Raw genomic sequence first — 24,825 nt, 5'->3', positions numbered from 1 at the left:
TTCCCTCTCTATATTCCTGGGGGAAAGTTATTGCAAAACCTGCTTTCCAGCTCCGTTCTCCTGTGCAAGGCAAGCAAAGAAGACCCAGCCGATCAGCTGGGACTCGGGAGGCGGAGAATAGATGGGGATGGGACCAGTCAGAGGTGGTGTTTGCCGGTTCTTTGCACTACTCAAAATTTCCGTTACTGATTCTCCAGAACTGGTCAGAACCTGCTGAATACCACCCCTGATGTGGGGGCTCTACCATTAGCATCATCTCAGCAGAAGGCTCTATGGGGATGTTTCATACTCTGCATCTCAAGATTTGAGATGGTTTAGCAGAGACCTTTTTTCCCCTCATTCTTTCCAACATGGGTGCTAATTCCTTTCTACCTACCCGGATGTTGCAGTTTCTCACCTGACTTCTTCCAGGACAAGAGCAGGGGCTCCTGCAAGTCGTCATGCATCACATGGCACCAGTAATGGTTCTTCTCCTTGGGGTCAATCTCAATGCTGAGCCAGACATAATAGGTCCCATCTGAGTTGGGGGCCACATTCCTACGGAGGGTCTCGTAGACACAGGCCTCTCCATCCCTGGTCCAGGTGGTCTGGATCTCCTTGGGGTAGAAGCCAAAGGCCTGGCAGGTGAGGACCTCCAGGCTGTCATCCACCACCTTTGAATTCACCTTCCCCACTGGGGGCTCTGAAAAAACCAAGAAACAAAATGAGTTCAGAGCAGGAATGTCCTCCTGTGACTCGGCCTGTCTCACACTCTCTCTGCTTCTCTCCTGAACATCTAGTAGGCTTCAAAATTTAGACATGCTAGAGCCCCCTGGGAAGCCAGGGGCAACACAAGGTTGGCTTTTTTCCAAAATAGGGCCTCCCTTCCCACCTGCATCCTCAAATGTCCAGCCTAGAGAGATCCCCAAGGGTTCAACTCATAAAGCATTCCTGGCTTGCTCTTGAGTGGCCATAAGGAGGAGCGGGGAAGAGATCTGATGGAGCAGTTCATTGCTATGACCAGATCCATGCATACCTTTCTCCAGATTGTGTCTCAAGTTATCAAGCCCAGCTGGAGAGGTGTGTTTTCCACAGCCCCCCGAAAGTGCTTTGTTGGAGAATATGATTTATGACACACCCTGAGAGGAGCGGGGAAACAGGTTAATAGGTGAACAGTACATTATATTGGGCAGAGATGACTGCACTTGGGAAACGTGCTGACATGTTGCTCCTAATAAATAATTGGATTTCTTTGGAAACTTGGCTCGAGGCTCATGAATTAATTAGGGCATCCGTCGGAACCCTGACACAAGGTTTCTTCTCCAATGGACTCACCTGTCCTCTCTAGAGCTTCCTTCCCAAAGGACAGGTATTTCGTCAGCAACACAGGGCAAGTCTCCTCCAGGAAGAGTTTATTTTCCTGGAACCATCCTGGATGATCCTCCCACTCCTCCTTGACCTTCTGGGCCTGGGGCTGAGCTGTCACCCATCTGAAGGTCTCACTGTCGAAGCTGATGAAGTCCATCCCATCGTAGCCATAGTGGAAATATCCTCCTTTGCTCCCATCTTCCCTGAGTTCACAGCCCAAAATCGCCTGCCAGGTGTGAAGTCCTGAAGTAGAAACTCAGTGAGGTTGGAAAGGGTGGAGATTCCTCCCCCCACGCATTCCCTTCTCACCCCCTCATCAGGAGTTTCAATCTCTTTTTAGATGAAGAAGGCACAAATTTGACTGTCAACAGCTACAAAACTATTTCACAAATAGAAAGTGTGTGTGTGTGGGTGTGTGAATGGGTTTTTCCCTTTATCTATCTCCCCTCCCCCAAGAAAAATATGACATCGCTATCTCTGCATCCTTGGAGACCAAAAAAGACAAAAGAATTCCTGGCACTTGGATATGATTCCTGCAATGCATGTGTGGGTGGTTTCATAGCTGCTTTGTCCTGTCTTTGTGGAGTGTGTGTGTGTGTGTTTTTTGGGGTGGGTGGGTGGGTAGGTGTCATTCTGCTTCCATTCCACAATCTGTGGCAAGTTGTTTCTTTGCTTGATAGTTGAAACAACAGGATGTGGAAGGTGAGTAATTGAGAGTGAATTCATGGCTGAAGGGAAGAATCTGCCTGCTCACCTTCATTTTGGGGGTGGCCATTTTGTGGACTTTTCAGGTCAGCCCTGAATACCCAGTCAGGGTCCAGATAGCTTTTCATCTTCGCCATCTCCATCCAGGGCACCAGAGGCTCGAACATCCTGGTGTGGTTGTCATAGCGAGCGATGGGCTGGTCATCCAAGTGGACCATGGAGAGAAACTGAGGGAGCTCCTGGCTGGGCCCTGACACTTGAAGGTAGGAATAAGACAGGGAATGTTTGGAAGAGCCTGGAAAGGGTTGTGGTAAAGGGTCAGAATTAGGAGATCTACAACTCGGGACCATCTCTGAACCTCACTATCATCAGTAACCCTCTTTTGATTTATGGTACCAAAGCCGATAACACGGCATTGCCTTGGTATTTATTTATCCTAATCCTGTATTAGATAGGAAAAGCCCTGATACAAATGTAATTTCTAATGTTGGATTTTCCCCCTTACCAGAGAGAGCCCCCTTGTGAAGTACCGTGAAGCTGTTACTATGGCAACTCCACAGTGCTGTACAGTAGAAGCCATTTTAAGGCACAACAGGTTATATCTTAATAGAACACACACCCCAAGGGATGTTAGGGGTGTCTTACCCCCACAGTATTTGTTTCCAGAGAGAAGTAATTTGTGTACCAAAGTGGCTCAGGTTCAAGTATCCCTTTATTGAGTACATCATATCGGCACTTAGAAAGATGAAACTAGCTCTAAATTATTCCCACATGGGAATAGTTAAAAGAATAGGATTTCCCTCCTCACCCTCCAGGTCTCCTAGGTCACATGGGCCAATCAGTTCAGTCACAGGTTCCCACTTGGCTCTGACAGGTATCCAATGACATGATCTTGGTTCACACACTAGGTTGTGACTAGCTGTTGTGGCTCACTACCGGCCAACCGAGCTGGCAGCATATTTGGACAGTGAGGAGGTTGGGGAGGAACATGGGCCAGTCTTGGAGTATGGGGTAGGCTCTGATGAGTGCTCTGCATCGGAGGCAGAGATGGGGCCAGGCCGTCTGGCAGTTATCAGCTTCTTTTGGAGTCAGACATCAGTGAGGCAGAAGAACAGCTGGAGCCTGTTCCCAGTGTACTCATGTGCAGAGCTGCCAGGAGAAGGGAAAAGCTAAGGAACAAGAGTTGACTCAGGAGTAAAGCCACAGGTGGATGGTGAATGGCCTCTCCCATAGGGAATAAAGAGGAGTGAAAGGTGTTTGCAGGAGACAATGAGTTCAATTCATTAGGGTGAAGATCTGTTCCTGACTTCTTGCCAAGTATTGTCTTCTACAGAGTGGTGTTTGGAAGATATCGGCCTGGCAGCTCTCCAAGCCTGATAAAGGTCTGTAGTTGTGAAATCTCTTGAAAGACTGTTGGCCGGGACTTTGCTGGAGAGGAATTCCCTTTAACCTAAATAAAATGGGCTTTTATCAGGATGAGGAGTCGGCTTCGTGCTTTTGGGACGCCTAGGTCAGAACACTAGCCAACTGAGGCACCACATTCCTAAGTGTCCCCTCCCCCTTGAATGGCAACCAAGAAATGAAACATCATTTCAGTTGAAGTTGTTTTGCAGGTTGACAGAGAATATTTGTAGCTCAGGGTTGAAATGAGAGATCCTTGGTGATACCTGAACTTGCTTGTTTTCTTGCAGATGTTTCACTACTCAGTTTTACTACCCAAAGTAGGTAACATCATCAGTGCTACTGCTTGCACTGATGATGTTACCTACTGAAAGGATTAGAGCATATACAGTGTGTGCCTGGCTCAATCTTTGATTCCCTTGCTAGGCTGGGCTGATCTCCATTGTAACTTGTGCTGAGCTAGCAGCTGAACCAACTGCAGAGATAAAAACTTCTAAGTGAACTGCCAACCTTAGCCTAGCAATGTAACTGCTTGAGAAACGCAAAAATGCATCAATCTGCTTGCTGCAACTAACTTAGAATGTGTTCTTCCCAGCAACTTAGAATGTGAGAAACGAAGCTTTGGGCTAAAATGTATTTCTTTCTAAGTAAAGTTTGTTTGCAAAAGCACTGAGAAAATTTCATGAGCTTTGCATGATATGAAATAATGTTTCCATAGCAATGACGGGTCTTTGCAAGCTGTGTAAGCCAGTGGTTACCAACCAGTGGGCTGGGGATCACTGGTAGTCCACAGAGAAATGTCACCCCCAAGCCAATTAATCCAGGCTGCGCAGGAACACAAGGCTGCGCCGCCCACATGGCCTGTGGGAACACAAGGCTTGCATCGCTTGCATTGTGAACAACATGAGATAGTGAGGGGAGGAGGGAAAGGGCAGAGGTGGGGAACTTGCCCCACTCACCCCACATGCCTGGCTAGGCCACTGGGCTGCTTCTTTTTGCTTCTTTCTTCTGCTGCTTTTGGCTGCACACAAGGAAAGCAGCAAAAGTCTTTCTTTCTCTCCCCCAAACTCCGCCAGAAATGAGGGACCCTGCAAGACATCCTGCTCCAAGAGGCTGCGCCGGCATGACAAGTCTCACAAAGACTCATTTCTGGCAAAGCGTGGGGGAGAGAACGAAAGACTTCTGCTGCTTATGGTGCTTTCCTTGCATGATGCCAAAGGTCTCTCTCTCTCCCTGCGAGCAGAGCTGGAGACGGTATCCTGTGGTCCCAAATAAAGAACGATCGATTGGTAAGAAAACAGATTGGGGAATTTTCCTGAAGACTTTTTTGGGGGATTTTCCCAGGGTTTCTGGTCCATGGGATTTAAAATTATGAGTTTGGTGGTCCCTTGGGTCCAAAAGGTTGGTGACTCCTGGTGTAAGCTATACAAGTTCAAGAAAAAGTTTTTGCACATGCGCCTGCTTCTCTTTCTCTCTGCCTTGCTTTTTAAGGTGGGAGACTAAAAGGTCGCCCAGTTTTTATTTTCTGATCAGAGAAATAAAACTGATTATCAGTGGTGTGTTCAGAGTTTCATTGGACTTATCATGTCACAAGACCTAAAATGGACACCTAACATCAAAAACATCATCAAAAAAGCATAACAAAGAATGTTCTTCCTGCGCCAACTCAGAAAGCTCAAACTGCCCAAGGAGCTGCTGATCCAGTTCTACAGAGGAATGATTGATTCTGTCATCTGGACCTCTATAACTATCTGGTTTGGTTCTGCAACCCAACAAGACAGACACAGACTTCAGAGAGTCATTAGGACTGCAGAAAAAACAAGTACTATCAACCTGCCTTCAATCGAGGAACTGTATACTGCACGAGTCAAAAAGAGGGCTGTGAAAATATTTACAGACCCCTCACATCCCAGAAATAAACTGTTTCAACTCCTACCCTCAAAATGACGCTATAGAGCACTGCACACCAGAACAACTAGACGCAAGGAGTTTTTTCCCGAACACCATCACTCTGCTAAACAAATAATTCCCTCAACACTGTCCAACTATTTACTAAGTCTGCACTACTGTTAGGAATATAAGTCACCTAACAGGTATTTGGGTTAAAAATATATAAACCAGGATAAACATTTTAGTACTATATCTTTAAGGGAATGTAAGACCATGCAATTGGGTGTGGTTTCTCAAATAGCCATAACATGGAGCCAGAAACCTGGGTTGTTTAGTCTTAGTCTCAGAAGAGAGTGTGTCTGAGTATCTTTGTTTCCTAATATTGGAAAATATTGCCGTTCCTCCATTTTCTTCTAATTGACTGCTATTACTGGATTTAATGTAAGTCTGTTACTGAACTGTTTTTTGACACTGGACTTTAATATTTGGATTATCCCTGGATTGAAAAGTGACTGATTTTACCTGTGAATGACTTTGGACTGCTTATTTTGGACTTTGCTTAAACCTTTCTTGAAGTAAAAACCTACATTTACCGTACGGTGTATCTGTGTACTGTGTGTGTATTATTCAAACACTTCTCTCAAATACGTCTCCCTATATGCGCTCATTCTCCTAACGGGGAATTACCTCAACAACTAGTACTGTTAATCTTCTCATCACATCACCCATCCCCTCCCACTTGTGACTGTATGACTGTAACTTTGTTGCTTGTATCCTTACTATTCATATTGACTGTTTCCTAGTATGATTTGATTGCTTATTGTAAGCTATGACTATCATTAAGTGTCATACCTTATGATTCTCGACTCTTGATGAATGTATCTTTTCTTTTATGTACACTGAGAGCATTTGCACCAAGATAAATTCCTTGTGTGGCCAATCACACTTGGCCAATAAAAGAATTATATCTGTTTAAAATTCTATCTATCTATCTATCTTATCTATCTATCTTATCTATCTATCTTATCTATCAAAGAGCTGCACTTGAAAAACCTTACACTACTTTGGGTAATGAAACATCTGCAAGAAAACAAGCAAGCTCAAATTTATTGGTGGCATTTTAACAGTCCTGTTTGTAAACCTGGAAGGGGACAATTCCCCAAGATAGTTTGAATGACCCTAAAAAAAGCTAAAGGGATCACTTGGAAATGGGAGTTTCTGTATCAGCTGGCTGGAGTACTAGAACTAGTTCTGACCTCATGAGCTGCTTTTAAAAAAGACAGAGCTGGAAGGGGCCTTTGAGGTCTTCTAGTCTGACCCCCTGCTCAGACAGGAAACCCTATACCATTTCAGACAAACGGCTGCTCAATCTTTTCTTTAAAAACTGTTGGAGCATTCACAATTTCTGGGGGCAAGTTGTTCCACTGATTAATCGTTCCAGCGGTCCAAGAACTATCTAACTCTCATCTCTCTCTCTCTCTCTCTCTCTCTCACACACACACACACACACCAAACACGCTACGTTTGTGCAAGAAGACTCTGCCCTGACTGATGAACAACTCAGTGAAGATCAGAGCAGGGGGGAAAAGAGAAAAAGTGAAAGTGGGGAAAACCCAGAGAACACATACCCTCCCCAACGGCAGGAAAGCCAAGACTCTACAAGTGCAGTAATGAAAGCCAAGTTTCTACACGTGCAAAAATAAAAGCCAATATTCCACACGTGCAGCAAAGAAAGCCAAGATTCCACACGTGCAGCAATAAAAGCCAAGATTCCACGCGTGCAGCAATAAAAGCCAAGATTCCACGCGTGCAGCAATAAAAGCCCTGATTCCACGCGTGCAGCAAAGAAAGCCAAGATTCCACACGTGCAACAATTAACGTTAAGGCGGAGGGAGCTCCGGGACTGGACCGTCTTGGGTGATCGAAGCTCCGGGACTGAAGGAGTACTGAATAGACGGCTGAAAAAGGTGGGGGGGAGGGCGCTTAATTGAGAAGGCTGAACGGCAGAGCAAGAAGACAAATGTCGGTCGGTGCTCCGAGGTACATTTTCTCCCACCCAGAAGCCCCTCACCCCCACCAGGTCCGCGCAGTCCTTCTGGGCATTGGCGGAGCGCCAGAAACGCATCTCTGGCAGGTAAAGAAGCGGGAAAGGTCGGAGAGGCAGCTGCAGCCCGCGTTTCGTCCCCTCCCCGATCCCTGCGTTACTCACTGCAGCAGTTTCCCCGCAGCAGGATAACGCCCACAGCCACCCCCAGGAGCCAGAGGGGTGCAGAGTGGAACAGCATGCACGCAGCCGATATGCGCCCAAGTTGAGCTCCTGCAAGAATCTTTTCCCGCTAGATTTTCACTTTTGACCTCCTGTTTTGGCGGGAAAACCAGTTGGGGGGGGAGTCTAAAGCTGGAATAGAATAACAGTTGGAAGGGACTCTTGGAGGTCATTCTAGTCCAACTTTGTTTTTGTACAATTTTGTTCTAGTGTACTTTACTAATTTATTTGGTTCTTTTTGTTTTTATTTTTTGTTTTAAATATGGTTTCACATTGTGTAAGCCACCTCGAGTAGCTGTGGGTGAATAGGCGGCAATATAAATAAAATAAAATGAAGAAAGAAAGAAAGAAAGAAAGAAAGAAAGAAAGAAAGAAAGAAAGAAAGAAAGAAAGAAAGAAAGAAAGAAAGAAAGAAAGAAAGAAACCCCCTGCCTAGGCAGGAAACCAATCTAATCCAATGTGTTTTTGTTTTTTACTGCAGAAGTAAAAAAATATGTATCCAAGTGTTTTTAAGACAGGGAGAACACTCACTGCTTGTCACATTGTTCATTAATTTGTATCCCACCTTTATTTTATTTTATTTTTTACAAATGAAGGCTGTGAACATATCCGAGTTTAACATTTTGACTGAGGTATAAAGTATTGTAAAATACAAAATGCAAAAGTACATAGAAAAGGCGTTGGTGGGGGGGGGGGGAAGCAAAGTGAGAAATGATAGGGGGGAAAAGGAAGAAAGAAGAAGCATTCCAACGGTAAAATAAGGCATTAACAAACATCAAATCACAACTTTTTACTTTTCCAGAATAGGATGAACAAGGCGGTAAAACCCAAAGTCAGAGTTTCATTCTTTTCCGCCTCAAGCACGAAGTTCAGAAGTCCATGTGGAAACCAAAGTCCTTATGTTCTTTTCTTTAATCATAGTGGTCAATTTCGCCAGGTCAGCCAACTCCATCAACTTTACATACAAGTAATCAGAGTTGAAAGGGACCTTGTAGGTCATCTAGTCCAACCCCCCCCCCCCCCGAAAAACTGTTCCATTGGTTGATGGTTCTGAGTCTACAAAATATTCATCCATATATATATTTGTTTGTTTTCTTAAGTTTTCGCGGGTACTTACATGTATGTTATTCAGCTTTGTTAGGGTATTTTCCCACGTCATTATAGTTGTGCTTTTAAAGTTGTAGCAACTTTTCGGCAGAATCTCATCTGCCATCATCAGGCTTCTGTATTGTGTTCGTCTGGAAAATACCCGAACAAAGCTATGATGACGTGGGAAAATACCCGAACAAAGCTGAATAACTAACTTAACTCACTCACTCACTCACACACACACACACACATATATATTTAAAAATGGCTTGTTTCAAAGGTTATGGAAGGAGGGGAGGAGGAGGAAGAGGAAGAGAATCGGCAAAGCTCCGAAGTGCAGCCGAAGAACTGGAGCGTGCGGGTTAAAACGAGCAAAACAAGAGAAAACGCCGCTCTCCAAGCGACTCCTCCTCCGCGCCTGGCCGCTGGGCTGATCTCTACTTCCTCTCCCGCTTGCTGATTGGTCTCCATCGCCCCGCCCGTTTGCAATCTTTCGCCTTCCGCCCGCCCCGCAAACTCCAGCCGTTGCTCTTGCCCTGCCCTTCTTAGCGCTTTCTAGTAATGGGAGACAGAGCTGCTCTTAGCCGCTTCGTCTTTTCCGCTCCAGGGCTTACTTAAATCTAGAGTGGAAGGCGAAAGTTGGGCTTTACCGCTTCAGAAACTCACCACCAGCCCAACGTCTTTCCTTCGCCGAGGGATCCTTGTTTTCCCCACGGATGGTTCGCTCTCTCTCTCCCTCCCTCTCTCCGTCTATCTTTGTGTATCTGTCTTTATCATATCACCTATCTATTGTTATATCCATTTATCTTTATATCTATTATCTATTTATATATATAATCTATTGTTATATCTATCTTATCAATCTATAGTTATATCTATTATCTATATTATCTTTATTGTTATATCTATCTTATCTATAGTTATATCTATTTATATCTATTATCTACCTTTATCTAATTATCTATTTATATTATCTATTGTTATATCTATCTGTTATCTATAGTTATATCTATTATCTATTTATCTTCATATCTTATCTCATTTATTATCTATCATACCTGTTTCTTATCTATCATTATATATCTATCTATTATCTTTATCTTTATATCTATTATCCATTTATCTTTATCTATTTATCTATATATCTATTATCTATTTATATCTATTATCTATTGTTATATCTTACTTATCTATAGTTATATCTATTATCTATTTATATCTATTATCTATTATCTATATATCTAATTCTATTTATATCTATCTATTATCTATTGTTATATCTATCTGTTATCTATAGTTATAACTATTATCTATTTATCTTTATCTCTATATCTTATCTATCATATTTATTATCTATCATATCTGTTTCTTATTGTATCTATATCTATTATCTTTATCTTTATATCTATTATTTATCTTTATTATCTATATATATATCTATTATCTATTATATCATCTAACTTTATATATCTATTATCTATATCTATTATCTACCGTTATATCTATCTGTTATATATAGTTATGTCTATTATCTATCTTTATATCTGTTTATATATCTATAATGTATCATATTTATTATCTAACTTTCTTATCTATTTATCTTATCTATTTATCTTTATATCTATTATCTATTTATCTTTATATCAATTATCTATCTATCTTTATCTTCCTATCATCTTTCTTTCTCCCCCCTCCTCTTCCTCCCTCCCTTCTTTCTTCCTGTCACTCTAAGCTATTTAGAATGAGCTGGCTGGAGAGGGTGGGGCTGGGGTGATGGTGGCGGTGTTCAGATTTGGTGGCAATCGGTGGCCGCTGACACACACGGGGACGATGCTTTTGTGCCTGGCGCCCCTCTTGCTTTTAGGGGTGAGAGCCAGGGACTTGCCTCACAGGACTTGCAGTTTACAGTAGGGAGAGGAAGGTGGGTAGAAACATTTAGGCCGGGCCGCGTCCCCCACAGAATGACTCCTTCCCCACCAGAAACTCACTGGACATCCTTGTGCCTCGGGCTGAGCCCCGTTTAATAACTTTTCCTCAAGTGTGTAATTTATACATTTAACTGCATCAGAATAGAATAGAATAGAATAGAATAGAATAGAATAGAATAGAATAGAATAGAATAGAACAGGAATAGAACAGGAATAGAACAGGAATAGGATAGGATAGGATACAATAGGATAGGAATAGGAATAGGAATAGAATAGAATAGAATAGAATAGAATAGAATAGAATAGAATAGAATAGAATAGAATAGAATAGAATAGAATAGAATAGAATATAGAATAGAATAGAATAGAATAGAATAGAATAGAATATAGAATATAGAATAGAATATAGAATAGAATATAGAATAGAATAGAATATAGAGTAGAGTAGAGTAGAATAGAGTAGAGTAGAGTAGAATAGAATAGAATAGAATAGAATAGAATAGAATAGAATAGAATAACATAGTTGGAAGGAACCTTGCAGGTCATCTAGTCCAGTGGTCACCAACTGGTGGGCCGCGAGAAAGTTTTGGTGGGCCGCAGAGAAATGTCACCCTCAGAGCACCTCCCAAAGCAATTAATCCAGGCTGCGCAGGAACAGAAGGCTGCGCTGCCCACATGGCCCACAGGAACCCTCCCTGCCCACTCACTCCTTACCTGGCAAACTTGCTGGCTAAGTTGCTATTTTTCCTCCCCCCCCAACCATCAGCTGTTCTGCTGTGCTGGGAGATTTAGATCAGCTAGAAAGCAGGAAACCATTGGATTTCTTGCTTTCTAGCTAATCTTTAGATCTTCGGCTCTGCATTTAAGCAGAGCCGAACCTCCCTTAGGACTGAAGGTTCTATTATTCAGTTGCAGATTCAGATAGCCAATGGCAGAAACACAGATCTCTAAATGAATCTGTGATTCTGTGAGCAACTCAATCTGCCTGCCTGCTTTGCCTGATTTTGAGTAAAAGTTGCTCTTTTTTAAAATAAAAAATTCAATATTTACATACATGGTGTGTTGTGAGTTAATTTTGTGAGTTTGCTTGCAAGCAAATTTTATGTGACAGACTCAGGTACCCGATGGCAAAAAGATAGAACTCTGATTTCTTATTCTGTGATCAACTCAATCTGCCTGCTTTGGCTTATTTGGGATAAAAGTTGCTCTTTTTAAATAAAAAATTCAATATTTACATAAATATTTATAATATTTACATACAAGCCATGCCCAGCCAGTCACATGACCACTAAGCCACACCCACAAATTAGGCCACTAACAAGATCCAGCTGTTAAGAAATTTGAATCTCATCCCTTCCTCTGTGTGTTTGTGTGTGTGTATGAGAGAGAGAGAGAGAGAGAGAGAGAGATATTAGATCTCTCTCTCTCTCTCTCCCACAAACATCAGCAAGCCACCGCCAGTCAAAATTCATATTAGTGGTCCCCAGGATTTAAAATTATGAGTGGTGGTCCCTGAGGTCCAAAAGGTTGGCGATCCCTGTTCTAGTCCAACCCCATTCTCAGGCAGGAAACTCTATGCCACTTCAGACAAACTGTTGTCCAATCTCTTCTTTAAAATGTCCAATGTTGGAGCATTCACAATTTCTGGAGGAAAGTTGTTCCACTGATTAATTATTCTATCAGGAATTGTTTTCTTAGTTCTAAGTTGCTTTTCTCCTTGATTAGTTTCCACCCATTGCTTCTTGTCCTGCTGTCAGGTGCTTTGGAGAATAGCTTGACTCCCTCTTCTTTGTGGCAGCCCCTGAGATATTGGAACACTGCTGTCATGTCACCCCTGATCCTTCTCTTCACTAGACTAGCCTTGCCCAGTCCCTGCAACCGTTCTTCCGTATGTTTTAGCTTCCAGTCCCCTAATGCTCTTTGTTGCTCTTCTCTACATTCTTTGTACAGTCTCACCATTACATCATGATGACCCAAACTGGATGTAGTATTCCCCGTGTAGCGTTACCAAGGCATTATAAAGTGGTATTAACACTTCGCGTGAGTCACGATCACCTTAAGCAACTGAGTACAATGTTAGTAAAGTGATGTTTGGGGGTGGGGGGAGGAAGAACCACAATCCAGATACTGCCGAGTTTTCCTCCATGCCGGTTCTGTCACTTGGCTCTGCCCAAACTCGAGCCTTCCTCCTCCCCCTTCCTCCCCAAAAGGATTCATTGTTGAAGGAGAAGTTTCTTTTCCAGAATTTCAGCACCTGGACAGCAACACCAACGTGCCTACTGTCCCTGTCCTATTGTTTCTTTTTTATTTTTCTTATATGTATCCATTTCATGTATTCAAAACTATGTTTATACTTATACCTATTATCTTGTAAGAGATTGACAAATCAAATCAAATAAATAAATACAATAAAATAAAATAAACTTTGAATCCCTACACAGGACAGATTAGGAAAATCCAGGTTCGAACTAAACCAGAATCTCCAAACGACTAGCTGAAGAATTCTGGGATTCTTTAAGTTGCCAAATCCTATAAGATATATAGATAACATCATTGTCCTTAGACTGTTCAGACCCACAGTCCCTTCCAAAATATACACAACAGCGAGAAATACAATTAATCACTTAGGAAGTCGCAAAGCCCCCTCTTCCCCCCCACCCAATCTGACTCCTTTGCGTCATCAGCGAGCAGCCATTGAGAAAAATGGGGCGGGGCGGGGCGGGGCGCAGTCGGTAGCAAGAACGGGTCAGCCAGAGGAGAAAGGGAAGTGGGAGCGGGAGTGGAGCGGGAGTCAGCCTCTGAGTGGAATGGAGGCAGGCAGATGAAGATTTTGAGCCCCCTCTTTTGATGTGTGTGTGTGTGTGCTAGGCAAATGTTTGATTTCCCTACAGTATAATCACTGCCTGGCATCTATGACTGTGTGCACGCTGGCCCTAATGGGCTTGGGGACAGTGGCCACCTTCGTCATCCTGCTGGGGAATGGTGACTGTGAGTAATAATAACAATGATAACAATAATAATAGTGATATGTTATTGTGGCATAAATGTCTATGGAGCTTCTCAGTCATCCAGTTCATGGTTGTCCCAAAGGTGCTTTTTTTTTTTTTTTTCAAGAGGCAACTGTACTTTCTGGTTTTTCTTTGAAGACGTTTTGCTTCTCAGATAACAGATAATCAGAGTTGGAAGGGACCTTGTAAGTCATCTAGTCCAACCCCCTGCCCAAGCGGGAGACTCTACACCATGTCTGACAGATGGGAGTCTAATCTCTTCTTGAAAGCTCGGGGGGGGGGGGGCTGGACTAGATTAGGGATTGCAAACCTTTTGGACCACCAAACTCATAATTTTGAATCCTGTGGACCAGAGACCCTGGGAAAATCCCCCAAAAATGTCTGCAGGAAAATTCCCCATCCTGTTTTCCTACAGATCCATCATTCTTTATTTGGGATTGCAGGATATTTTCTTCAGCTCCATTCTCAGGGGGAGGGGCAGAAGGAGGGAGAGAGAGGGAGAGAGAGAGGGAGAGAGAAAGAAAATGAGTGAGTGAGTTTTGGCTTTATGCAAGGAAAGCAGCAGAAGCAGCCAGAAGTCTTTCTTTCTCTCCCCCAAACTCTGCCAGAAATGAGTCTTTGTGTGGCTTGTTGTGCCAGCGCAGCCTCTTGGAGCAGGTTGCCTTGCAGGGTCCCAAAGACTCATTTCTGGCAGAGTTTGGGGGAGAGAAAGAAAGACTTTTTCTGCTTTCTTTACATGCACCCTAAAGCAGAAGAAGAAAGAAGCAGCCTGGTGGCCAAGCAAGGTGTGTGGGGTACATGGGACAAGTTTCCCCCCTCCGCCCTTTCCCCCCTCCCCTCACTACCTTGTGTTGTTCGCAATGCAAGTGAGGCAAGCCTTGTGTTCCCACGGGCCACGTGGGCAGTGCAGCCTTGTGTTCCCGCGCAGCCTGGATTAATTGCTTTGGGGGTGACATTTCTCTGCAGACCACCAACATTTTCTCGTGGACCACCAGTGGTCCCCTGAAATAGTTCTAGACCATTTCAGACAAATGGCTGTCCAATCTCTCTGTTAGCATTCCAGCAAACCTCCATTCCAATCAGTAACTCCGAGACAAACATATCTCAAAAGTATCTTTATTAGAATAGCGCCTGCCACATCTGTGGAATCCCGAATCTAAAAATTTTGGGGGGGCTTTCCACAATTTCCCAAACTGCAAATCCATCCCCCCTTGGTCATCATCGCATCACGATCCATCCAAAAGTAAGATCCTTATTTCATCCTGCGCCATACTAAATGACCTGGAACCAACAAAAGAGTTTTATTTTGTCTATTCAGAGCTACTTAATTGTAATCACCCTCCTCCCACTTTCTCAGGCTATGTGGCAGTGTGGAATAGGGCTTCCAAAGTTGACACTCTCTCTTGATAAACCCAGAAATGGCGGAGGGGGGACTGAGAGAAAGGGAGTGGAGGAGGAAAACTAGAGGGGAATAGACTTAGCCTGCTGCCAAACTGTTGCCTACACCTGTCATTCATATTTATTGTAAATAGTCTTACTGTATACAGTAAACAGTCGTGTCCTTTTACTGTGTTGATTGTCATCTTCTCAAATTTAAAAAAAAAAAACATTTCCAGGTCAAAACAAACTGGTTCATACGATGTTGGTTATGTTGTGTTGTGTTAACTGACTAACTAACTCAGGAAGAAGGCACCGTGTGACAAAATGGATAAAAAAAATCCCTTCTTTCTTCCTGTCACTCTAAGCCATTTAGAATATAGAATAATAGAGTTGGAAGGGACCTTGGAGGTCTTCTAATCCAACCCCTGGCTCAAGCAGGAAACCCTATGTGACCAATTCAGACAAACAGTCGGCCTGTTTCTTTTTCCGAAGGCAAGCTATTCCATTGGTTGGTTGCTCTCTCACCTCCAGGAATTTTATTGCAGAAAAAAGGATGACTTCGTTTTTTATTTCCTTCCTTATCCTCTTTCTTTCTTTCTTTCTTTCTTTCTTTCTTTCTTTCTTTCTTTCTTTCTTTCTTTCTTTCTTTCTTTCTTTCTTTCTTTCTTTCTTTCTTTCTTTTGATTTCTTTCTTTCTTTCTTTCTTTCTTTTGATTTCCTTCTTTTTCCTCTTTCTTTCTTTCTTTCTTTCTTTCTTTCTTTCTTTCTTTCTTTCTTTCTTTTGATTTCCTTCTTTTTCCTCTTTCTTTCTTTCTTTCTTTTGATTTCCTTCTTTTTCCCCTTCCTTCCTTCCTTCCTTCCTTCCTTCCTTCCTTCCTTCCTTCCTTCCTTCCTTCCTTCCTTCCTTCCTTCCTTCCTTCCTTCCTTCTTCTGGCTCTTTCTTCTTCCACTTGGTGTTATCTGTCTTCCCCTCCAAGGTCATCTTTCCTTTTGCCTCCTCACTTTATTTGTATTGATCCTGGTCCACCAAATTATACCCTTTGTGGTGAGAACAGGAAAGGGATCATCTGGTGTCCAACTTTCCATCTCTATGCTGCTACTGTTACATACATTAAAGGATTGAGGCCATAATTACCAAAGGCTGCTTCCTATGATGAGAAGAGAGGCAATAAATAAATAAATAATAAATAAATAAATAAATAAATAAATAAATAAATAAATAAACAAACAAACAAACAAACAAACCTAAATTACCCCACAGAATTGATTTCACTGGCTCACAAAGGTTTTGTGCTTTGGATAGATAGATGATAGGTATAAATAGGTAGGTAGGTAGGTACGTTGGTAGGTAAGTAGGTAGATTAGAGGTGGAGATAAGGTAACGTTTCACCTCACACATCCGTACTACTCATTTCTGGCTCTAGGGGGTGGTGCTCATCTCTGTTACAAAGCCAAAGAGCCAGTGCTATCCGGAGACATCTCCGTGGTCATGTGGCTGGCATGACTAAATGCCAAAGGCGCAGGGAATGCTGTTACCTTCCCACCAAACTGGTCCCTACTTTTCTACTTGCATTTTTGCATGCTTTCAAACTGCTAGATTGGTAGAAGCTGGGACAAGTAATGGGAGCTCACTCCATTATTCGGCGCTAGGGATTCGAAACTTTCTGAATCAACAAGCTCAGCGTCTTAGCCACAGAGCCACCGCACCCCTTGAGATGGAGATAAAAATAGACAATAGGTAGATAATAGGTAGGAAGGTAGGTAGGTAGGTAGGTAGATGGATAGATAAATAGATAGAGATAGATATATAAAGTTGTTAGAATTCTTCTCTTCTCCTGCTTTTGTTTGCCTTCTGTTCAGTTTTGTTCAGTGTTTGGTATTTGCTGAAGTTTGGTAAATAAACTAAGGTATACTATTTTTCTTGGCCATATTAAATGGGGAGTGTAGCTTTTTGGATTTGGATATCCAATTTTACTTTTGTGCCAGATGCAAACTAAATTGGAAACTACCCAATATATTTGCATTCTCCCTAGCAACAATCTGCTATCCATCTGCACTTTGTCCTGTTTGATGTTTGCCCTCCTCCCTTCAACACTGGCAATACCTCGCAGGAGAAGTGGGTGGTAATAGCCCCCCTTCCTCAGCCTGGCCTCCACCCTTCAGGCAAAAAAACAGGGTTAAATCTTGAGGAAAAGATCTTTTTTCAGCAACAATTTTCAGCAACAATTCAGAAGCAGGTCTCACCTTGGCAGCCTGTCATGCCATCACTTTGATCTACCTGAGCAAAAGGCAATGTTTTTCTCGAGTCCAGCTCAGGACTTTATTGCACCACAGTCCTAGAATCTCCTGGGACTTTTCCCCTCCAGAAAATTCTCCAGATCCACCTCTCTGTGTTTCTTTTTTGTTTTCCAAGTTAACTGTTTTATGGCACATTAACATGCAAATTATAGACTATACCATATAGATAAATAACTGAATACAGTTTTATTTATACAACAGACACTAGACCATGGGGATGCTGCAATAGTTATAAGTGTGAAAAATAACTATAAGTCACTTCTTCCAGTGCTGTTGTAACTTTGAGTGGTCACTAAACAAATAGTTGTAAGTTTAGGACTGCCTGTACTGCTACTCCAGAGCTGCAAACTTAATGTAAGACCTGCCTCTCATCAGCTTAACTCACCAGCCAACTGCACAACCTTTGTTTTGCTACTGTTCTGACCCAGGCTTCATCAAACTTAATGAAACACAAACTGAATTTAAAGGTAAAACCTTTTTTAATATGATGCTGGGAATTACTTGCATTCCCTGCCAAAACTAATTAGACACAGTTCCTCCAGATAAGAGGCACACTTTTCAGTGCTGCAGAATGTTCCAAGAAACAGAAGTCCAATTAAGGCTAACATAAATCAACCCAAAAACCCGGAAAAAAACGACCAGAGTATAGAGATTCACGAAGGACTCGGAGATTACTGAACTGCTTTGCTTCCTGCAAAGCTCTTCGTCATTGAGGACTGACTTTTATCCCTGATGGGAGAGGCAATCACCTCCTAGCCTTACTCTTGAGTTGCCCTTTTGCTTCAGCTGCTCTCACCTTCTAGCAGCTCTGTGTACATGCAAATTGGGAACAGGCTCCCCATAGTCCTCTGCTTTGCTGCTACCAGGCTCCGGAGGCTCCGAAGGCAGCACCCCACTCCCAAGTGGCCCTGATCCCATCCCTGCATCCAATGCAGGACCCTCATCCAAGTCCTTGCCAGTCTCCCTGACTGGTTCCCTTTCATGCTCACTGTCTGATACCTCTGCCATCTGCACCGGCTGCTGGCGAACCACAACAGCTACCTTCTCACACAGAGTTGGTATCTAGTGGATAAGCGGGACAATTTCCAAAATTCTCCTTAAATCCAGGGAATTCTTCCAGCTAGAAGGGTCCTGTCCGAGCCCCAAATCAATTTTAGAATGTCAGGGAGTTGCACAGCAGCTGTCCAGATGGAGTTGGAGACATTAACACAAACTTGTGTATATATAAAAGAGCTGTTATAGTAGAATGCAGTACTGCAGGCTAATTATGCCCACAGCCAGGTGTTCAATCCTGATTGCTCAGGGTTGACTCAGTCTCTCATCCTTCTGAGGTCAGTAAAATGAGGACCCAGATTGTTGTGGGAAATAAATTGCTATTTCTATAAATAGAAGCCATAGTGGCACAGTGGTTAATATTGCAGACTGATTCTCCTCACATTCAGGGGTTCAATCCCGACCAGCTTGTTCTGACCCAGGCTTCGTAAACTGTAATTATGCACAAACTTAATTTAAAAACAAGACCTATTTTATTGCGATGCTGGGAATTGTTTTCATTCTCAGCCAGAATTAAACTCAAACAGTCCCCCAAGATAAGCACACACCTTTCAGTTCTGTGAAGTGCTGCCAAAAACAGAAGTATCGAGTTAATTATAAAAGAAACCAACCAAAGTACAAGAAAAAAACAACCGAATTACACAGAGCTTCAAGGAGGACCCGGGAACTGATCGAACTACTTTGCTTCCTGCAAAGGTTTCATCATTTAGGCCTGACTTTTATCCCTTATGGGAAGGGCAATCACCTCCCAGCCTTACTTCCAAGTCTCCCCTTTTGTTTCAGCTGTTCTCACCTTCTAGCAGCTCTGCACACATGCGCACTGGGAACAGGCTCCCCTGGTTCCTCTGCTTCACTGTTGCCAGACTCTGAAGGCAGTACCCCACTCTCATATGGTCCTGGCCCCATCCCTGCATTGGATGCAGGGCCCTCATCTGAGTCCTCTCCAGACTCCCCTTTCTTCCCCACTGTCCGATTCTGCTGCCGTCTGCACTGGCTGCCAGCAAACCACAAAACGGCTCAAGATTGACTAGGCCTTCCATCCTTCCAAGGTGGGTAAAATGAGGACCCCGATTGTGGGGGACAATAGGCTGACTCTGTAAACCACTTAGAGAGGGCTGTAAAGTACTGTGAAGCCATACATATAAGTGCTATTGCTATAAAAAATATATTCAACATTTATAGCAGTCTTTGTCATCACCCAGAAAGGAAAAAAAAAACAACACCACAAGATATTCAGGAACACAGGAACATCATGAGGAAAATTAAAGAAAATATAGAACACCCTGAAAAAAAAAAGGCGGGGAAAAAAGGGAAACTCCCCCTTTATACTTACGGCAACCAATCATAGTGTAGATTGCCTCATGCATAAGTCAGCACTTTCTAACTAACCCACTACAGTTGGGTATTCTGGCCTATTGTACACTTTATTGTTCCAGGTACTAAACTTAATAGCTTAACATAGTGTCAATTCACCATTCCCCCCGCCCCCCACTGGAAGTTTCCTACCCAACAGCAACAGATTGAAGGGCTTATCTTGGGGGTTTTCTGTGTGATGATGCAATGAGGATGGCCTGGAGCTGCAGGCCCCTAATTAGACCCTTTTCTCTTCTTCCTTCCCAGGCTTCCTTTTGCATCCCCTGTGGTATTCCTACCTGCAAGCATCAGAGCCCAACCAGGGGCTGCCCCAATTCTTCTCCAAGGCTTACCTGGATGACCAGCCCATTGCTCGCTATGACAGCCATACTGGGAAAGTGGAGCCTCTGGTGTCTTGGATGGAGAAGATGGAGAAGGAGGATCCCAACCAGGGGAAAGAAGGGAATGAGATGTTGCTTGCCGCTGAGCAGGTTTTCCGAGATGAATTGAGGAGCGTATGGCAAAACGGTGGTTTCTTTGTGTTTGTTTCTTCCTCCAGTTGACTTTTATTATTCCAAGGGAGAAATGAAGAGGGGAGGGGGGAGGGAGGGAGAAACATACCCCTGGGGTGGGCTTAAATTTTTTAGCAACTGGGTCTCTACCTGGTTGCTGGGTGGGCATGGCCATGGTGGGTGTAGCCTAGTCAGCCTCCTGCACCATGATGGGGGGTATTTTTATCCTCCCTGGGCTCTGAAGGCCTTACTTGAGCCCCTGGGAGGGCAAAAATGGCCTCCCTGGGCTTCAAAGGCTCTCTGGAGGCTGGAAACATGCTCCCAGGGCTCCGACAATCCACCCCCATTCAAATCATGAGTCTCTAGCTGCATCTTTCAGAGTTTAAAAAAGATTTATTAGGAGTAACATGCCGGCACTACCTGGGTGCAGCCGACTCTAAGACACATCATTCATCTCACCCTTGACCCTGGTCTTCCCCCCACCCCCTGGGTGTATATTCTCCAATGGGACACATCCATAGCCAATATTTCTCTGGTCTTTTAGAGTTGTCATGGGCCCATTTCCGGCCTTCTGGAACTTCGGGGGGGGGCATTTTTCACCCTCCCCGAGCTTCTGCATGGGCCCTGCACTTACCTGGGATCCAAAATGGGCCGCTTGGAGACTCCTGGGAGGGGAGGAGTGGGGTGGGTGGGCGGGGCCAGCCATTCATTGCAACTGCTGGTTCAGTGAACCAGATGTAAAATTAACATCCGGTTTGCCCAAACCGGTGTGAATCGGTAGCAGCCCACCCCCATCTCACAAGGAAGGGAGACGGGGCCATATAGCCCAACTTCAGGCTACAAAATGCAGCATTTTTGCCTTTTCTCTTTTTAAGTTCCAGCACTGAAAGGAGACGATGATGATTTTTTTTTCTTTCCTCTGAAAGAAAGAAAAACTCCAGATTATTTTCCTTCACCCAAAATACTGGCCGTTGCATGATATGGGAAAAGTTTGTTGTAGGCTCATGATGGCGAACCTATGGCATGTGTGCCACAGGTTGCACGCAGAGCCATTTGTGCAGACACGTGAGTCCCAGCCAAACTTACCTGCACTGCACATGCATGCACCTCCCCGCTGATTTTTGGCCCATTTGAGGCCATTTTCACCCTCCTGGAGGCTCGAGGGAAGCCTCTGCAGCCTCGGGAGGCTGAAAAATGGGCCTTCCGGAAATACTGGAAGTGCCTGTTTTCAGCCTACAGAGGGCCTCTGGAGCCCGGGGTAGACTGCTTTTGGCACATCACAACAAAAAGGTTTGCCATCACTGGTGTAGGCATTCTTCACTTTTCTCCCTGTTGTACAACATGGAGGCCAATCAAGATTATGGTTCCTTCTCCAGAAGGACCATGAAGTTTATGGTTCCTTCTCCAGAAGTGTTGGAAGGGAAAAGAATCAGACTGAGACTCTACTATAAGCTTTTTTGGGGGGGGGCTTGGGGAGGAAGTCAGTCCTTCTAATCTCTCTTTCAGGGTCTCACACCTGGCAGGCAATTTTGGGCTGTGAGCTCAGGGAAGACGGGAGCAAAAGAGGGTTTTTGCACTATGGCTATGATGGGATGGACTCCATCAGCTTCGACGGTGAGACCTTCAGATGGGTGACAGCTCAGCCCCAGGCCCAGAAGGTCAAGGAGAAGTGGGAGGATGATTCAGGATGGTCCCAGAGAAACAAAGTCTACTTGGAGACCTGTATTGAGCAGTTGAAGAGTTACTTGTCTTACAGTAAGGAAGCTCTGCAAAGGATAGGTAAGTGCAGGGGAATGCAACTACATAATTTTCTTGGCTGGACTTTTGAATGCTGCTGGTGGGATGGGAGCAGTGGTGGGATGCAACTGGTTTAACAATTGGTTCGGCGAGTGCGTGCTTTGCACGCACACGCAGCGTTAAAACCCCACCACCAATTTTAAGCTTAAAAACTTCTATGTCAGTGCTGGTGAGTAAAACAGCTGACTCACTGCAATCTGTTGTGCTGCACGAATCAGCTGAGCTAAAAAAACAGGGAAATATAGGACAGGAAAGGGCAGGGGTGGGCGGGCAGGGTCAACTGCTCATCAGAACTACTGATTCGCTAGAACCGGTAGAATCCCACCACTGGATGGGAGGAGGTCTGTAGTTCTCCTTAAGGAGCATAAACTCAATCTTGCATGGAAGGAAGCCTTGTGTAGAAGGTATTTATTGATTTATTTTATTTAGCGTATGGCATCTACCAAGGCTATGCAATCACTTATATGCAACATTAATAGTGTAGAATAGGGGCATCAAACTTGATTTCATTGAGGGCCACATCAGGGTTGTTTTTGACCTCAGGGGGGCTGGTGTGGGTGTGGCAGGATGGGAGCAGACAGCTTGATGTCACTCGTGTTGGGGGCGCGAGTGATGGCCCGAAAGCTTTGCCAGCAAAAACAGGCTCCTGAGCTCTGTTTTCATCTGCAACTGCTTCCTGGGACCCTCTGCCAGAAAAAATGGAGCTCAAGAGGCCCAAGCTCTATTTTTCACTGGCAGAGGCACTGCGGGCCAATCTTTTGTTGTTTCCAGGGCAGCCCCATGGGCCAGATCTAAGCACGCCATGGGCAGGATCCGGGCCCCGGGCCTTGAGTTTGACACCCCTGGTGTAGAAGGTAAGTGTTAAGGTAATGACCAGCTGCTGTAAGGCTGTAAGCCAAGATGAAGAATTGAGGATGAGTCAGAAGGGTACTGCTGCTTTAAGAAGCTGTCTATATAAGGGTGGCCATGTGAGGACATCTCTTTCCCTCTCTCCTTGTGTTCTCTCTCCATTGTAGTTCTCTGTGTAGAGTTGAAGATTGCTTGCTTGCCTGGTATTTGTCTAACACGTGTATGTATGTATGTATGTATGTATGTATGTATGTATGTATGTATGTATGTATGTAGTAGTTTTATATATAAACCACTGTTAAAAGATAAAGCCTCTGTGTCCTGTGTTTTGCTCCTTGGTTGTCTCATAATAATAGTCACACTGTAAACATTCTGACAGTAAGGAAGATAACACTGATGGACATATGCATGATCCTTGGCCAACAAAAAGTGAAACATACCTCAAGTCTACAACAAACAGATTATACTTTGAAGGAACTTGGCCATAAGATGGAAAAGGGTGCACTGTGCATCAAATTCCATTATCATAGTCAATTTCAGGAAAAGTAGTTTTAGCCTTTCTGTGTCATTGGTTTCTTGGACTGGTCTACCTAGTAGGACTGACACCTATGGAACATCAAGGTCCACCTCTTGAGGATCGTATAGATTCAAGAAAGAAGGGATTGCAGGGATGCAATTCCGCGAGCTTCTTCCAGATGTTGCATTGTCTTGGTAGTTGGAGAGATCCTGTGAGGTGTGCTGTTGTTATTTTTGCAGAGCCCCCAGTGGGGAGGGTGATGCACAAGACTGCCAGTGACAAGGTGGAAGTCCTCATCTGCCAGGCCTTTGGCTTCTATCCCAAGGAGATCCAGGCCATCTGGAGGAGGGGTAAAGAGGATTGCAAGTACGAGACCCTCCTTAGGAACGTGGCCCCCAACTCGGATGGGACCTATTATGTCAGGCTCATCATTGAGATCGACCCCAAGGAGAGGGACATCTTCAACTGCCACATAAAGCACGGCAGCTTACAGGAGCCCCTGGTCTTGGCCTGGAAGGAAAACCCTGAGGAGAAACTGCAAGACTGGGGTTGGTAAAGAAGAATTTTCACCCATGAGGGATTGGGCAATTAGAAAGGGAACTTCACCCTTGGTGCAAAGACAGAACAATTAGCTCACCAGGTGTAGTTCTCTCCACCCTCAATCTCAACCTGTTTGTATCAATGTATTCAGAGGTGGTATTCAGGAGGTTCTGACCAGTTCTGGGGAACCATTAGCGGACATTTTGAGTAGTTTGGAGAACTGGCTAATACCACCTCTGACTGGCCCCACCCCCATCTATTCTCTGCCTCCCGAGTGCCAGCTGATTGGCTGGGTCTTCTTTTGTTGCCCTGCACAGGAGAACAAAGCTGGAAAGCAGGTTAGTGGGGTGGAGAGGGAATGGAGATTTTGCAGTATATCCTTCCCCTGGAGTGAGGTGGGAATGGGGATTTTACAGTATCCTTCCCCTGCCATTCCCACAAGCCCACCAAGCCACGCCCACAGAACCGGTAGTAAAATCACCTGTCATCTTAACCATAGAACTGTACCCCTGTAGGTAATTTGTGTTTTTGTGTCATGTGAGTGAAGGAAAATGGGTGATTCCATCATCTTAACCCTTGTTTAAATGTGCTAGAGCAGTGGTGGCTAACCTTTTTGGGCTCCTGTGCTGAAAATTGTGCTTGTGCTCATGTGCCAGCACCCAGAAGGCAATGCGCCCCTCCATGCATGGCCCGCTGCCCCCTTACCTGCACTACGCATGCACGTGTCACCCAACTGATTTTCAGGCCTTTTTCGGCCTCCCAGAGGCTTGAGGGAAGTCTCTGCAGCCTTTGGAGCTGAAAAATGGGCCTGTTTCATCACTTCCGATATTTCTGGAAATACAGGAAATGACAAAATGGGCCTGTTTTTCAGCTTCCAAAGGCTGCAGAGGCT

The 24,825-nt window shown here is 44.2% G+C and overlaps 2 protein-coding genes across 2 annotated transcripts in view; one reads left to right on the top strand and one right to left on the bottom strand.

Moving 5' to 3' along the window:
* Positions 1 to 24,825, top strand: part of LOC113428448 (major histocompatibility complex class I-related protein 1-like) — a 56,936-nt gene that overhangs the window by 28,846 nt on the left and 3,265 nt on the right. The window contains exons 4-6 of the mRNA XM_087948914.1: positions 19,986 to 20,246; positions 21,737 to 22,009; positions 23,633 to 23,941. Coding sequence (XP_087805040.1) covers positions 19,986 to 20,246; positions 21,737 to 22,009; positions 23,633 to 23,941 — 843 coding nt within the window. The remainder of the gene's footprint in view (positions 1 to 19,985; positions 20,247 to 21,736; positions 22,010 to 23,632; positions 23,942 to 24,825) is intronic.
* Positions 271 to 7,714, bottom strand: LOC113429703 (major histocompatibility complex class I-related protein 1-like). The gene is made up of 5 exons (XM_026692213.2): positions 7,553 to 7,714; positions 2,102 to 2,347; positions 1,315 to 1,590; positions 377 to 682; positions 271 to 290 (listed from the first exon to the last, which is right to left on the bottom strand). Exons 1-5 carry the CDS (start codon positions 7,626 to 7,628, stop codon positions 271 to 273), a joined length of 924 nt encoding a protein of 307 aa, XP_026547998.2. The 5' UTR covers positions 7,629 to 7,714.

This window comes from Notechis scutatus, unplaced genomic scaffold (assembly GCF_049901735.1).
Source record: "Notechis scutatus isolate UNSWTSFEM ecotype Mainland unplaced genomic scaffold, rNotScu1.2 NSCUSCF38, whole genome shotgun sequence".
Taxonomy (NCBI): Eukaryota; Metazoa; Chordata; class Lepidosauria; order Squamata; family Elapidae; genus Notechis; species Notechis scutatus.
Note: the sequence above shows the minus strand (reverse complement) of the source record. Positions and strands in the feature narration are given on the sequence as shown.